Source organism: Pygocentrus nattereri, chromosome 15 (genome assembly GCF_015220715.1).
Source record: "Pygocentrus nattereri isolate fPygNat1 chromosome 15, fPygNat1.pri, whole genome shotgun sequence".
Classification (NCBI taxonomy): domain Eukaryota; kingdom Metazoa; phylum Chordata; class Actinopteri; order Characiformes; family Serrasalmidae; genus Pygocentrus; species Pygocentrus nattereri.
In genome coordinates this window covers 31,191,671-31,207,490 of record NC_051225.1, presented here as the reverse complement: position 1 = coordinate 31,207,490, position 15,820 = coordinate 31,191,671, and the positions used below count along the sequence as shown (strand labels likewise).

Here is a 15,820-nt window from a genome sequence, read left to right as displayed (position 1 = left end):
GCAGGCTGTGACAGATGTGTAAACTCATATTTCTTCTGGCAGGTCTGTTATTTTTGATGTGTGTAAAAGTCACAACGGTTACTTCACTTAGGGAAAGCCATTTAAGTTTTTAAGCCATGAATGTTACCAGCAATTGAATGTTATTAGTCCTAGTAAAAAACTGAAATTCCACAATTAATATATACCTTACATATACCTGATGTAAAAAGGCCATTTGTATCAGTAAAAATTATTATTTTAGCATTTATGATTTCATTTCTTCCTTGTATAATTTTTCCCAATTCATATAAATGAAAGAAACAGTATGGATTAAATTATAACGTGCTAATACTGTTTTTACATTTGTCTTTGGACACATTGAACTTAATTCAATAATCCACAAGAGGCCATGCTTTAAAGTGTTTTTTTTTTTTTTTGAATCACCGCTAAGGGGTGACATGAAGTGCACCCCCCTTTCACTGTACTGAAGGATTAACTGCAAAACTGCCAAACTATAACTTTTACCATGAATCCTTCAGCAAATACTTCAAGGCTTACAATAATAGGGGCCCTGCTACCATGTTAGCTGCATTTCTAGTTCAGTTGTAAAGAAAACAACAAAAATCAGCTCTTATGTAGGGTGTGTTTTGGGGCTATTCATATACGTCCTGGTGCCTGGTGTAATTTAGCAATATGCTCAATCCATGCAACAACATTAAGGTACATTCATAGAAAATTATTCATAGAAAAACACATTGTTGTGAGGCAGTCATATGTGTGCATTTATCATGATTCAGCCTCATCAAATTTTAGATCTGGAACTACTTGTTTTATGATTTTAAATTTTTATATTGAATAATATATTGAATTATTATTTGTTCTAATTGATTTCTTGCGAAAATGTAGTAGTTCCACACACAACCACTACATTTATAAAAATTCATTTCTTCAGTTTAAAATGTTTAAATTCAGTGTTCACGTATACTGAACAAAAACGCAATACTTTTCACTGAAAACATTTTACCAAAACCCTGCAAAAAGCTGTCACATTTATATTTTTAGTCAGTATAAAGTTAACACAAACATGTAATGCTTAAAATTTCAACATGCCATGTTCATGAATGTCTTTACATGTCTTCAAGAACCTAAAATTGGTGGTAATAAAATACCAGAGACTTTATCAAGGCACCTACCACAAATCCTGCCAAGGACCCAGCATGAATTCCATGCTGGTCTGAGCTGGACTTTGCTGGTCACCCAGCGTGATCTTGCTGGTTGACCAGCATACCCACATCCAAATACAACATTATGCTGGTGATCAACCATGCTGGTCTGTGCTGATCCCCATAATCACCACATACAATTGAAATGTGCATAATCCAAAAATGTGTATTGTACATTGATGTCGTTCCACTGTCTTAATCCAAGAACATTACGTTTTGGTGCAATTTATGACGGAGGAACATGGTGAGAGTACGACACGGACTACAACGCCCATAATCCTTCGCGCGGCGACGACGCGGCGGCGCCACGTACGTCTGGCGCAAAAAAGAGAGAGAGGTCTGTTTTGGAGAAGAACGGAAGATGGCGACCTCAAACAATCCGCGAAAATTCAGCGAGAAGATCGCCCTGCACAACCAGAAGCAGGCAGAGGAGACCGCGGCGTTTGAAGAAGTCATGAAAGACCTGAGCATTACTCGGGCGGCACGGGTACGTGTCGGGTTTATTTTTCCTCTCGGTGTTTTCAGGGAGGAGGAGGGGGAGGAGGAGGAGGAGGAGTGGGGGAGCTCGTTAGCCGAGCAGCTAAAGCTTTAAGCGGAGCATACACGACTCAACGACCTTCCCGTCGACTGACATCCACAATGAAACCATGTCGGCACAGAAACCTGACGGAACGCGTCTCGTTTCAGTCCGTTTAGTCGAGCAGTGAGACGAGCGACCCAGAGAAGCGATGCGGATGCGCAGAAGCGAGGCTGCTCGACAGAAAAAAACGGGCAGCCTGCCTACAGATGTGCTGCACATCTGCACGGAGCCTGCTGGCTCGGATTTACTCCGTGTTACTCTTTGTTTCATACGTTCAAAATGTCCCGCATTGTCACTCCCTGTGTTTTTGTCCACTCACTAGTACAGAAATTCTGTAACGCTATATAACAGACCTGAACTGGCTTTAAGGCTCTAATTATAAGTGACATAGACTGCATGCCATCTCCTTATTGCCTAGCAAGGCCAGGATATTAGCTGCTCTGCCCACTCTCTTCTTCAACTTTGCCAAAATCCTGACATGCCTTTCGTTTGAGTTTGTTCGTGTTCACCATAGTGAGGGATCTGAAGCACAGTAACGCCACCAAGAGTCTTCTTGGCCTCGTCTGTTTAGTTTTCATTTGACAACTTCAAAGATAAGCAGTGCTCCACTGATCTGCTTTTCTAGTCGAGCCCGAGATTTTTGTTTTAATATTTTCCCTTTATGGTGTTTCAGTTAAGTTTCATTCACTCATGCATTCATGCTGTCATTCACTCTGTCACTCATTCATGCACTTTTATTTTGCACAGCTGCAGTTGCAGAAGACCCAGTATTTGCAACTAGGCCAGAATCGTGGTCAGTGCTATGGAGGTTCACTGCCCAATGTCAATCAGATTGGAAATAGCAACATTGACCTGCCTTTTCAGGTGAGCCCTTAGAAACTATATAAGTTGAAAACGTCTTTTTGTTTGTCACTGTTTTGGTGGATCTGCCCCATTTTGTTAACCCACTTATAAGTGGAGATATTCTCACAAGTACTGTTCGTGAATCTTAGAGCTAGATCATTTTTGAGTAAAATTTGCCTGACCTAGTTAGGCTTTTACCTAAGTTAAGTGCTTGTACGGTGTAATATCTGTAAAATAAATGCTTAATTGTCACACTATGCTTGATCTTCACAATCTGTGACTTAATGTAGTCTGGGGATACCAAAGATCAGCTTAAAATGCAGTTAGTCAAAATGAAACAGATACAAAATAGTTTAAAATGATCAAATAGTTTTGTATACAGAACATGTATATTTAAATCATGCTGTAAGAAGTACACCTAATTTAAACACATATTGCTGTGTGCATCCTTCATCGATTACCTCTTAGGGCAGGAACCCATTTTAAAAGGCATTTTAGCTGTTGCACACCATATAATTCACCTCAAATCCCGCCCGCAGATAGTTCCATGTAGCAGGGTGTAAGAATTTGAATTGCTTCCCACATTGAGACCTAGCACACAGTGGATCTGTGCACCATTGTTGTTGAGAAATGGGGGTGCCATCACTGCCTTTATCATTGCTTTTCATTTATGAAACATAAGCAAGACTACAAACAAAACAATCTGATGGTTTCATTGCTTTTATGCTTGCATATTGCCCGTCCATCTTTGATTAAAAGGCTGCACTGTATTTTTATTTGTCCAGCTATGCCTCGCCATTGAAGGGAATATAAATAGGGGGTGTCTGTGTGTGAGTGGAGATATCTTAAACTTATGAGATTCCTTTTCAGACTACAGTTTTGGATACCAGTCGAACGACTCGGCACCATGGCTTGGTGGACCGTGTTTATCGTGACCGGAACAGAATCACATCTCCACATCGCAGGCCTCTGTCTGTGGACAAACATGGCCGTCAGATATCCTTTTTTTATTAGTGGTCTGGTTGACTCAACAAAATCTTCAGCCCCAGTTTTAGACCTCTGAGCACCAGGGGCCAGTTTCATAGACATGGATTAAGCCTAATTTTGGACTAACTGTAGTGCCACTGGGGTTTCATTAGTCTAAGTTTAAGCTTAATCCTGTCAGTGGAAACTAAAAGTTTCGTCTTAAACAGTGCATTTTCTCAGCTGAAGGAAGGAGCTTAGACCTTAGCGTTACCTTAATGTTTTATTTATTTATTTATTTATTTGTTTATTTTTACCCAATTTAGTCGTCTCCAATTCCACCCGCTACTTAGGACTCCCCCAGTCACACAATACTACCAATGCTAGGAGGGTGAAGGCTAGCACAGGCTTCCTCCAAGACCTGTGAAACCACCCACCGCTTACTTTCGAACTGCCTCTCACGCAACATCATGGGACAGCCGAACGCGCTCTGAGGAAAGCAGCAGCCATCAGATGTGTTACATAGCTGCACTGACTAGCATTGCATTGAGTGATTGGGGGAGAAGGGGGGCCATTCTACCAACCCAGAGAGAGCAAGGCCAGTTGTCCTCTCTTGGACTCCCGGCTACAGACAGCTGTAGCATCACCAGGGATCAAATTCGGGATCTCCTGATGATAGGGCCAACGCTTAAACGGTTGCGCCAGTCAGGAGCCTGTTGCCTTAATGTTTATAGAGCGATATCTGAAAGCAAGAACAAATGGTCAATCACAAGAATCCTATTTAAAAGTTATAAATAGTTAGTTTATATTGCATAACAACAGTGTCAGAAATAACTGGGGCAAAGGGCAAAAGTAACACCATATTCATATATTTTAGGCCCTTAAAATATAGAAAAAAAAGTCATTGTAAATGTAATAAATTAAATAAAGCGCACTAAATAAGTGAACTTCTAAAAGTCATGAATCAATGTGAATGAAGTTACATTTCTGCTATGACTCAGTACCCATGCAAATTACATATGTGCACTTTACAATAAGTGACATCATTCAACTTAACATTTTATGGTGTTTTGTGTACTTAACAATGTATCCCCATTTTTACATAAAATGTCTGTGAATTTCAATCAGCAAGGGCAAAAATGTGTCTCCTAATAATAGCGGTTGTGTTTTGTTTTTGTTTTTTTTTTAGCAGGGTGTTTGGGTTTTATTTTTGTACATATAGTAATGTAAGATTTATGGCTGTTTCAGTTCCTCAGGTGGCCAGCAATCATTGGAAGTAATAGGGTGTATGTGGCAGTAAAACAGTGATTAAATAATATTATTACATTCTGCAACTTTGAAATGAAAAGATTATCACAACACTGGTCCCACAGAGACAAGGGGTGGTTATTGTGCATGTCAATATTCAAGACTGATGATTGAAACAAAAAAACTGCAATTTTTTTTCCACTGTCAGACAGATTTCATAGTAAATGAAGCCTTAATTTGCACTGTAGATAGTGAGCTGACCCAGTCAAACATGTTCCCAAGGACGTCCCCTCCTGGTGAGCGAAAGAAGTAGCTTATTAATGAGCACAATGATCTTTTTTTAGTTTCTGCTTTTTAAAGAGTAGTTTGTAGACCGACAAGGGCTATAGCCTCACATCACACCCGTACTACTATGACATTGCATATGTGGTTAGTGTAATGTGTAAATATCACTCCCCATGTAAAAATAACACACTTTAGGTGCTTGAAACAAATGAGACATTGTCCTTAACACAATTACATTGACAGCTGCCCTTATGGCTCAGTGTATCTGTCACCTCCCCCTGACACCAGCTGGAGGAGGTAAGACAGTGTTTGCCATTGGGAACTAAAAGTATAGTTTGAAGTTCACATGTGTATAACTTACACTTTTACTATACCACACTTTCACTATACTCATCCATCTGTTTCAGGACAAATTCTGACTCAGCCTTACATCAGAGTGCCATGAAGCCTGCTCCGCAAGATACTTTTGTTGGAGGATCACAGGAGGTACAGCCAAAACGAGGTAACGGGATTAAGTTTTTTCTTCTTCGTATTGGCCAGTGCTCCACCCAAATAAAGGGAATTAAGTTATGACTTTTTTTTTCTTTCTAGTGTTACTGCTCACACCTCCAGATACTGAAGAGCCTGAAACAGAAATGGAAAAAGACGATCAGAAAACATCGTTGCATCCCAAATCTCATGAGGTTCCAGGGATTAAGTGAGTAAAAAGTATACTTAATAATATTGTTAAGCTTTCTGCCATTTCTTTGTTATTGTGTGATCTGGATTATTATTTTGATAATGGCCACATACAGTGAAATCACTGAGTTTAGGTAAAGGTAGTTTACCTACCGTCACCTTATTATAACCATTTCAAAGAACATGCATCTATTGCTATACAGTTTCTTTCGCTGCTTCCACAGCATATTCCCATCCCCTGATCAAGAAGTGAACACCTCTTTGATGCCAGCCACACACAACACAGGCGGCTCCCTGCCGGACCTCACCAACATCCAGTTCCCTCCTCCTCTGCCAACTCCATTAGACCCGGACGACCCTGTATCCTTCCCCACACCAAGCACTTCCAGCAGCACGGGCAACCTCACTACCAACCTCACCCACCTGGGCATCAGCGCTGCCAGCCACGTACCCCCCTCACCCCCTGCGCTGAGCGGCCAAACCCAGCCTGCTCCTGCCCTCACACTCAACATAGATGTCCAGCAACAGCAGCAGCAGCAATGTCCACAGCAGCTCTCCCCCACTCTCTCTCCTACCCTCTCACCTCAGATGCCCATTTCTCAGGTATTGTCAACCAAACCCATTTAGCCCCTTTTTGGGACTGTGTTGGTGATTATATTGACTGTTTCTTTTAAGCCTTATTGACTGTTTAACTTTTAAGCCTCCTGTTTAGTAGTGCTCCAATGAGCAATTATATCTACAGCTGATTGAGCTATTATTTAATTAATAAACTTAGTTTTACACAAAAGTTTGGGCACGCTAGGCAGTTTACATTTCTTCTAGATTTTTTAAGCAAAAATAAGTTAACATGTTATCTACAGAGCACACACTTCTCATGTTTAATGCACATTTTTTTAAGGAAATTGTCAGTCAAATTTGTTAACTAATTGTAGCCTTACTGTTATGCCCACCCCTGCTTAAAACCTCAGATGTCATTTTTTGCAGCCCATTGCAATGGACACCATGTCTCTGGAGCAGCAACTGTCGCAGTACTCACTCCTCAGTCTGCTGAGCGACCTGCAAAAGCAGCAGCAGACCCTGCCCCAGAATATCCGCCTCATCCAGCTTCCCCCACTTACTGTCAACTCTGCCTCCAGCACATCACAGACCTCCCTCGCCACCCAGTCGCCGACGGCCACCAGCGCACCGGTCAGCTCGGTGAGTGCAACCTGCACCCATCCTCATTGGCAGGGACACACAAGGCAAAGTACTGCCATAATTAAATGGATATTCAGTTGTGCGTTCAGTTTGAAATTAAATTCATTTTATTGTTGAGGAGTTATTTTGGTTTACAAATCCTCGTAATGTTCAGATGAGTGCTCCCATAGAGCTAAAAGCACACTAGGGTCAGGTTTGACCAACACAGTGCTTTATGGCACGTTTGGTGTTCACACATGGACCCATGTCATAGTGGACCTGTGCTGTCATTCTGAAAGGCCTCTTCCTTCCAGCAGTATCGCAATCAGACTGGGTCTCCAGCCAACCAGTCTCCAACCTCTCCAGTCTCCAACCAAGGCTTCTCGCCTGGAGGCTCGCCTCAAGTAAGGGCGGACCCACCCCGCTGCTTGTTGTGCTTTGGCCGCTCATTTGCTGTCCCAGCTCTCTGTTCTCCTTCCTCCACTTCTCTTTGTCTGCATTCCAACCCCTTTCTCATTGCTCAGATGACGCTGTGATTTTATAGGTACCACTTATCCTGTCTTCTGGTGCCATTGTGACGGGCTAAATGAATGGGTGGGTGAATGGTTTAAATCTTCTCCCATGTTGCATATCAGGATGTACTTCAGTATTATATATATATATATATATATAAGGTAGCAGCACATTAGCCAATTGTCTGTGAATGGCTGGGTTATTGGGGTGTTTAGCTGTATTGCAATTTAATTATAAAATTGGTTTGATCTAACAGCGTCGTTATCAAATGAAGAGCAATGCGCAGCCTGTTGTTTTCTCTGCGTAATGCTGACAATGTTGAAGTGCGTGGAAGGCCGTTTAGTCTGTGTTGTTCGCTACAGTAGATAGTTAAATATAGTCTATAGTTAAAGTAGTGGGCGGTATACCAGTTCATACCATTAAAAAATTTCCTCAGGTAAAAGCTTTGTCATTACCGTTATATCAGTATGCCACAAATAAGCGCAGACATGCAACATCAGAACTGTGTAAACAATGGTATTCAGTTGAATTGAGTGGCTGAGTCTTTGATGTTTGTCACATTTCAAATAAAAATATTAAATTGCAGCTGACCCTCGATCCCAATATCTAGTCAATTGCATCTGAAGTGATTTTGTTTTCAATCAGCAGTTGTAAAGGAATAGAGGTGTCTGATGGCCAGAAACACAGATGGAAAAGGCACATATGTGACAAATGACTCCATTAAACTAAAGTTGGCTCCTTATTTGAATTTCCCATTTCATCTTGAGTGCTACAGCAGTTACATTCAGGTACCTGTTTGCAGAAGCCAACTTCAGGCTTGTAGAAATTCAGACATACAACAACAGTAAGTAACATTAGGCCCATTTTTTGCTGGGCATGCCAGATTTAATGTTATGAAGCAATATTAACTTAGATGTGTCTGTATGTTGTTCAGTCTTGTTTTTACTATTTTGTACAATAAAATATTTCGGATTTGCTTTGGTTGTTGAACGCAATGGTTGAAAGATTTCTTATTAAAAAAGTCTCATTCCAGAGTAACAAGCTGTTGATAACCTACAAAAATAGGTTTACTTAAGCATGTAAAATTGTTTATCCTGAAAATATATGTTCAGTTTTATATACTGAAATGTTAATTATAAACCAAAATTTTATTGTACCTTGATGTCATTTTTTTTACCATCCCGCCCACTACTAGCTTAAAGTAACGTGATACATGGCCTTTTTTAATCAAGAGCATACATCCTTGTATTCGCTTGAATGTAGTGAGCACCAGATTTTTACTACATCAGTGTCCTGTTACCCAGTGGCATTTCTTTTGCTTTCAGTATCTCATTAGCTGTACTGCTAGTGTGCCATGATGCAGTTGACCTCCATACTCAGTTGCATCTCTGTAATCATCCAGGCTTGGTTGTAAATAGTAGGATGTAATGGCACATTAGAAAATCATCCTGTATTAAGGATTTATGACATTATTGTACATAATCTTAAACTCAGAGATGGCTGCTTGAGATTGCTACACTTGTTGGCTGTGGCATACTAATGTAGGTATAGCCTAATAATCACAATATGTGCGCATTAGGTCTAAATATTGTCTTACTGAAATGGTCATGCACAGTTAATTTGGTGCAGATGCAATAAAAGGAATGTTCTTGTTCCAGCATAGTTGTTTCTCTAGTGAATTAGGGCAACATTGACTGAAAACGGCACTGCAGTGACTCTTGCTCATTGTTTTGAAAACAGCAGAAACCATTTTGCATATAAAAGTGATCTCAGATTATATTTGAACTGGTTTCCTACTCATTTATTTTTGTTCTTGCCTGATTGGCACTAAAGTTTACATTGATATTTAACTGTTGATTTCATTTACCAAGTGTGTCGATTAAGAGCTGTATGTTTTATTGATGTTGAGCTTTGTCACTTGAGAGATGTCGCTGCTTTTTAACAGATGTCCCCAGATCTTTTGCGTGGATGTCTTGTGCTAGACATTCTCGCATATGTCAGCGTCTTGCACATTTGTCCTGCTATTTACACAAACATTTTCACACCAGCAGACACTGAAGTCTGATGGAAGTAACTGAGATATTTTTTGCTGTAATCGTAGCACATTCCGGTGGTGGGCAGCATTTTTGGAGATTCGTTCTATGAACACCAACTGGCATCCAGACAGACCAATGCTCTGTCCCATCAGGTTAGTGCTTATGTTTGCTTCTGAGGACAGTCTTTTAGCCCCTTTGTCTCTGAGGACAGTTTTTAGCACCTTTCTCATTGGGCCTTCTCCTTGGTGGATCTTGTCATATTATGCTTTACCTAATCTTCTGGAGGGGTCTTGGACCATAGGAGTATTGTTCTGTAAAGTAAGATCATGGAGTACATTTCTTACCATTATAGCAATTACAATACCCTCTGTTATCTCCTAGCTTGAGCAATTCAACATGAACATGATCGAGAACCCGAGCAGTTCTAACAGCCTTTACAGTCAGTGCTCCACACTCAACTACACACAGGCAGCAATGATGGGTCTAACTGGGAGCCACGGCAACTTGCAGGACACACAGCAACTAGGCTACAGTAACCATGGCAACATTCCCAACATTATTCTCACAGGTATATGTTTTTCTCTGTTTCTTATTGTGTAAGTCCTTCCAGGGATCTGATTCTACATTGTTATGCAAATCTAACCCATATACCTGGACTCATGTAATTCCTGTGCTTTGTATTTTTTCCTGCACGTTTCCAATGACAAATATTAGTGACCGGGGAGTCCCCACCTAGCCTGTCCAAGGAGCTGACCAGCTCACTGGCCGGCGTGGGTGACGTCAGCTTTGATGCAGACTCTCAGTTTCCACTGGATGAGCTGAAGATTGACCCTCTGACCCTGGACGGACTGCACATGCTCAACGACCCGGACATTGTTCTCGCTGACCCAGCTACCGAGGACACGTTCCGCATGGACCGACTGTGAAGCGAGCGGTGGCTGGAACTCAAAAGAAGCTCTCTGAAGAGGAAGAGGCTGGAGACTACTTATTGTGCAGCTGCATGGCCACCCAGTTTATCATCCAGTCCATGGCCCTCCCTTCCTCCCCCACATGGCATCTACAATAGCATGCTGCCAAAGCCGTCTGGGGAAGGGAGGTGCTCGAGCACAGAGGTGGAAGTGGCGTTACTACATCCACACTGGCTAGCGTTTGCAAGGCGGCTAGTTTTAAACAAGTGTGCGCTATGCCCCTCTTTAGGCCTACATGTTGAGTTGCTTTGTTTTATGTTCTTTGGGTTTTTTGAGTTGTTTGTTCATGTTTGTTTTGTTTTTGTTGATGTCTCTGAGTCTGAGGTGATATTTGTCTTTCTCATGTCATTGTGTGTATTTGTTCTGTTTTCTATAAAAAGCAAGTGTCAAGGTGCACGTGTGTGTGTGTGTGTGTGTGTGTGTGTGTGTGTGTGCGCGCACACACGTGTATGTGTATGACTGTGTTGAACTTTGTTCAACCTAAATATTGAACCTCCTGACTATGATGGCTTTTCCCCCCAAGACACAGCTTTATTTTTACATACAATTTGGTTTCTTTAGTACTTTGTGTCTGTTTGCTTATTTATTTATGTATTTTTTTGTTTTTCATTTATTTGGCATGCTACATGAATTGCCAAATCTTTTGTCACTTGTTTTTAATGTTTATGTTGCATGTGTTTTTGAAGTCATTTGTTTGATTCTGTGTGTGTTTGCGTGGGTGTTTTATAGGTTTATGTGAAATTATCTATATATTTAAACATTTTTATTATTTATTGAACCTTTTTATTTAATACTAAGGAGTACTACTCCCCCCCAATACTACTTTTTATGGATTTGAGAAAGCATCGCTTGCTACTGTATGTACTTTATTATTGCAAAAGGTCTAATGAAAAAACTAGCATCCGCTACAAACCCTTTTTTGTTTTTAACTCCAAACACTCTGATGGTGAGGATCTATGTGCTGGCGTTGTTGTTTTTACGTTGCCAGCAGACTCACTGATTTAATTGTGTGAAAATGGCAGCCTTGCCTCTATTTTTGGTATTGATATTGTAAAGTGTCTTTAGAAGCTAAAAACCTGTATGTTTTTCCTTGTTGAGTAAGTTGCTTGTTCAGTTGCAAATTGAAAATGTTAGTGCTGTCGTTGACTTCTGATTTGCATTAAAAGGTTGTCATCGTGCAGGGCCAAAACCGTTAAAGGGAAGCCTCAGAAAGCTACTGAACTCATCACTGTGAGCTGACCTGATTTTGCCTTATGAACAAAAAAAAGCTGTTTTTAAGCTGTCGGTGTGACGAGTTTTCTAATCGTCCTGTTAATGTTTATTCTCGTATCTGAAAAGACTTCTGATCATGCACAATCAGTGGCAGTATTGTGTTTTTATAAATGCAGTTTTTCAATTAAGTACTGTATGGCATGTAGGTTTAAGTGTTCCCGCTTAAATGGAGGTTCTGTTGTGAAGCCAGATGTCCGTCCGTCTGAGCTGCTAAAGTGAAAGTAAGGGGAGGGTACTGCTCCTTATTCTCAGTGCTGTTTACCAGAATGTCGTTTTTCGTCTTTATTCATGTATATTTGTTTCTGTCTTGTCTGTCATTCATGTGATGTCTCATTTGTCTTTTTCCATTTGAAAAGTTTAAGGAATCACATCTTTGTAGTTATGTACACTATGAAATTACAGAAAAAAATACTGTTATTCACTGTTTTATGCCACTTGAAATGGATGGCCTAATTCAGATTAACCGTTATAATCCTGCTTTATGCACCCGGGGAAAATTAAAGCACTTGGTCACTGCACAAAAAAAACATTTGGTACCAAATTCCTATAGTGGCAAATGATCAGCATGATGCCATCTATTATTTGTGAACAATCATTTTGTTATTGTTTTAGGTTTTTATTTGATATATATATACTTTTTTTTTAAGTATATTGTTATAACAGTTTTAACCGACTTCAGCCAAGAGTCTTGACCTTGGTATATAGAGTGCAGTCTGAATGTAACTGGACAGTGATGCAGTTTCAGTTTTGGCTTTGCAGTTTTGCACATTTGATATGAAATGAAACAAGCTGACAGCTTTATGAATATCAGTCCTATGCACTTTTTATGCATATTTCACCTCACATAATTCTTACATTGTCATGTTTACTACTTAGTTCCTTTTTGCATTGTCTTGTCTTTAATTGAAATGCATGCTCAATCATGGGTATTTGATTTGGCCTATTAAGAGCATTCCACCCCTTTTGCCCCTGAAACGCTCCATAGCTCCTCTGTATTCTTTAAAAATCTTTCTTGTATACATATTGGCTGATACTGGCAGAAAATGTTTGATCACATGTTAAAGGGGGAAAAAAAGAATGAATCCAAGAAACAATGTATCTCCATTTTTTTCCCAGATTTTTTTTTTCTGTTTAATTTGAACACTTTTGTGCTGTTTTTGCTGTTGTCCTTTACATTGTGCTAAAATGTCCGGAAGAATGGATCAATAGAAATGCTTCATATTTACTTGGAACAAAAGCTTTTTACATTAACTTGCATTAAAAGCCTTGTCCTGTAAAGTTATTATTTTGGAGATATATTGTTTTTTGTAGAGCAAGGATATGATCATATGTTAAGCACGTTGGTTGTAGTATCTATTAACAAACCTAAGATCTTGGTCTCTTATTCTGTCTCTTATTCTGATTTCTCAGCTTCATGATGGCCTACTTTACTGCCATTGCCAATGCCCACTCCAGACCTTTTGCCAGCTCTTTTCTGCTAGGATGGAACTCCCATTTTGCAGTATATTCTCAGGCATTGTTTCATTTCAGATCCAGTGTGCAAAGAGTACAGAGCCAGAACAGAAAACTGTCACCATCCATTTATTTACAGACAGCGCTGTATTTGGTCTTGGATGAGAAGCCAGATCAGTTGGACCTTTGTAAGGGATATGACTTTAAAAAAAATTATGAAATGTGAAATGTACAGATTCCTATGCAAACCAGAGAAAATTTATCAGTCTACAAATCGAAATATATCTTGTTGAATTGAGTGAAATGGTTTATATGGTGTAGCTGTAAAGCTTTTAAAATAGCAATGCACAGATAATATAGATGATTTATTAGGCGTTTGAAACAGATCAGACAAAAAAACAGCAGTACTAACATTGAGCAGCAGTTTACAGCATGCAGTGTTACAGAAAAGGCCACTTTAAAACAGCATACACTGCTAAAGGGTTGGACTTTTTATTCATTTATTTTTTTAGCCCTTAGACAGTGCCGTTCATATTTACTTTCTTTAAACAGTGTTTTGTTTTTCTTTTGACATTTATTTCGGAACTGTTTTTCCTCTCGAACACTTGTATGGTAAATACTGTACATAGAGCTTATCACTAGACTATGATGACTGCATGTCAAAAACAAGAAAAGGATCTTCAGTAAGAGGCCTTCCTTAGCTTGGCTGATTTCATTATAAAATGTGCTGCACATGATACACTATGGACTCTTAGCGAGATGCAATGCATGCGTTGATCAAAAAAAAAAAGTGGTTTCATTTGACTGAACGTCACTCATATTCGCGTATATTTTGGTAGATCACCTCTGGAAATACAGTGTATGGGCCTCCATATGAGATGTTGTGCGTCACACCAAATTACCTTTTGCTTGACCAAAGCAGTTTTGTTTGTTGTTTACTTTTTCCATATTGTAACTGCTAGTTTCCTCTGAAAGTTTTTATTTATTTATTTTTATTAGTTTTTTTATATAGTTACTATGTTTTTGCCTGTTTGCATTCTTTTCTTTGGCATGGTTGTTGATCATCATGATTGTAGCAAGCTGGACCTTTAGTTTGTTTGTTTGTTTTCGGTTGAAATACTTGTCAGCACTGTTGCTTAGCTTAGCTCTTGCATCTCAACATAACAAACCCTCACAATCACTGATATATATCACAGCTCAAGTCACTGATATATATGGCAGCTTTTGTGCTACTGTGTGCGTGCGTGTGTGTATGCGTGTGCGTCTCTCTCTTTTTGTATCTCTTCTCAGTGTGTTGCTTCGCACTTTAACAGTGGCGTTATGGCATTAAATTTGGACTGTTTTACCCTCTGAGAACACTGACTGTTTAGCTCTGTAGATTTTAATCATGCTTCTTTTTTTTTTCTTCCTTTTTCTTTCCTTACAGATGGCTAGTCCCTGTAATCAAAGCTATTTTTCCTTAATGTGAACATTTTCTGGGTGAATTCTCCACTGTATTGCACTGATAACGTTGAGGGATAACACTTTTGGGAGCAAATATGTAACTTCTTAATGCAAACTTTGAAAAAAAAAAAAAAAAAAACAAGGGCTCGGTCTTTGTGCTCTAAGTGTAAAAATTGGGAGATGCAGCCAGAATGTATGTTTTATTTCTGTCCTTAGATCTACAGTAGTTTTCATCATGCATGATAATAGCAGTTTTGGGCTTTTTATTGAATCTTTTCAGATCTCAACAGCAGTTTTTGTTATTTTGGACGTATTTATTTGTGAATGCAGAGCCCCTTTAAAGGAGCCTCCTTCAAACTCCCCTATAAGCCTTAAGAGGACTGCTGGGCAGTTGCTATGGTTCTCATATATATCCACCAGTTTTCCACCATTATAATAAACTAATGAGGAAGTGGTTCTCTTATACCAGAAATATTTGTTGATAAATCTTTAGAGTAATAGAGTGTGGGCTATATGAAATAGATATAGTATATATGATCGGCCAAACATAAGTGCCATCTGCATTGATTTACTCTCTAAACATCCGTTTTATTTAGTCAAAATAAGTGTTTGAGCAGGTGTGTGAAAAAAAAAAGATTGTGAAAGTAAAAAAAACTGCTCACGAGAACATTAAAAAAGCTTCAAAATCTGCAGTCACTCAGATCAGAAACAATGCTGTTTATATGCATTTTAAATACATGTACTGAGATGAAAAATCCATCGTTAGGCTGGAGCTTTTTTCCAGCTGTGTACGGCAGAACATTTTCAACAGTGTTTGGGAAAAGTTACATTATTCACAGATGTAGAACTCTCATATAACTGTATAGATTTTTCTGGTGTGGTCCATATTTTGACTCATGTTTGTGGAAATTGGTTGTAGAAGGCCACTTTCTCTCTGTACATAGTCTCAGTGATCGTTTCATGGATGTTTTCCATTCTCAAAGTATGCTAAATATGGATGTGCATGATGTCTCAGCTACATATATCAGATCGTTCTTATTACATCATTTATATTTTGTAATCTGTATTTCTGTACGTGTTTTTAAAATATATACATTTAAACTGCTGTGTTTGTGGTTTCAGTGCCATATGATCATCAACAAGTCTTGTCATTCACAGATT

The 15,820-nt window shown here is 39.4% G+C and overlaps 1 protein-coding gene across 3 annotated transcripts; it reads left to right on the top strand.

The window, feature by feature from the left end:
• The first annotated feature begins 1,516 nt into the window (after nt 1-1,516).
• crtc1b (CREB regulated transcription coactivator 1b) lies at nt 1,517-15,764 on the top strand. 3 transcript variants are annotated; one of them, XM_017702325.2, is made up of 12 exons: nt 1,517-1,689; nt 2,530-2,646; nt 3,496-3,621; nt 5,357-5,418; nt 5,529-5,623; nt 5,713-5,818; nt 6,024-6,402; nt 6,784-6,996; nt 7,293-7,379; nt 9,590-9,676; nt 9,906-10,092; nt 10,239-10,450. In XM_017702325.2, the coding sequence occupies exons 1-12, from the start codon at nt 1,564-1,566 to the stop codon at nt 10,448-10,450; spliced, it is 1,797 nt and encodes a 598-aa protein (XP_017557814.2). In that variant the 5' UTR covers nt 1,517-1,563. The 3 variants fall into 3 exon arrangements, with proteins under 3 accessions (XP_017557814.2, XP_017557815.2, XP_037401233.1); XM_037545336.1 differs by having other exon boundaries at nt 1,564-1,689; nt 7,290-7,379; nt 10,239-15,764; XM_017702326.2 differs by lacking the exon at nt 7,293-7,379.
• The last annotated feature ends 56 nt before the right edge of the window (nt 15,765-15,820 follow it).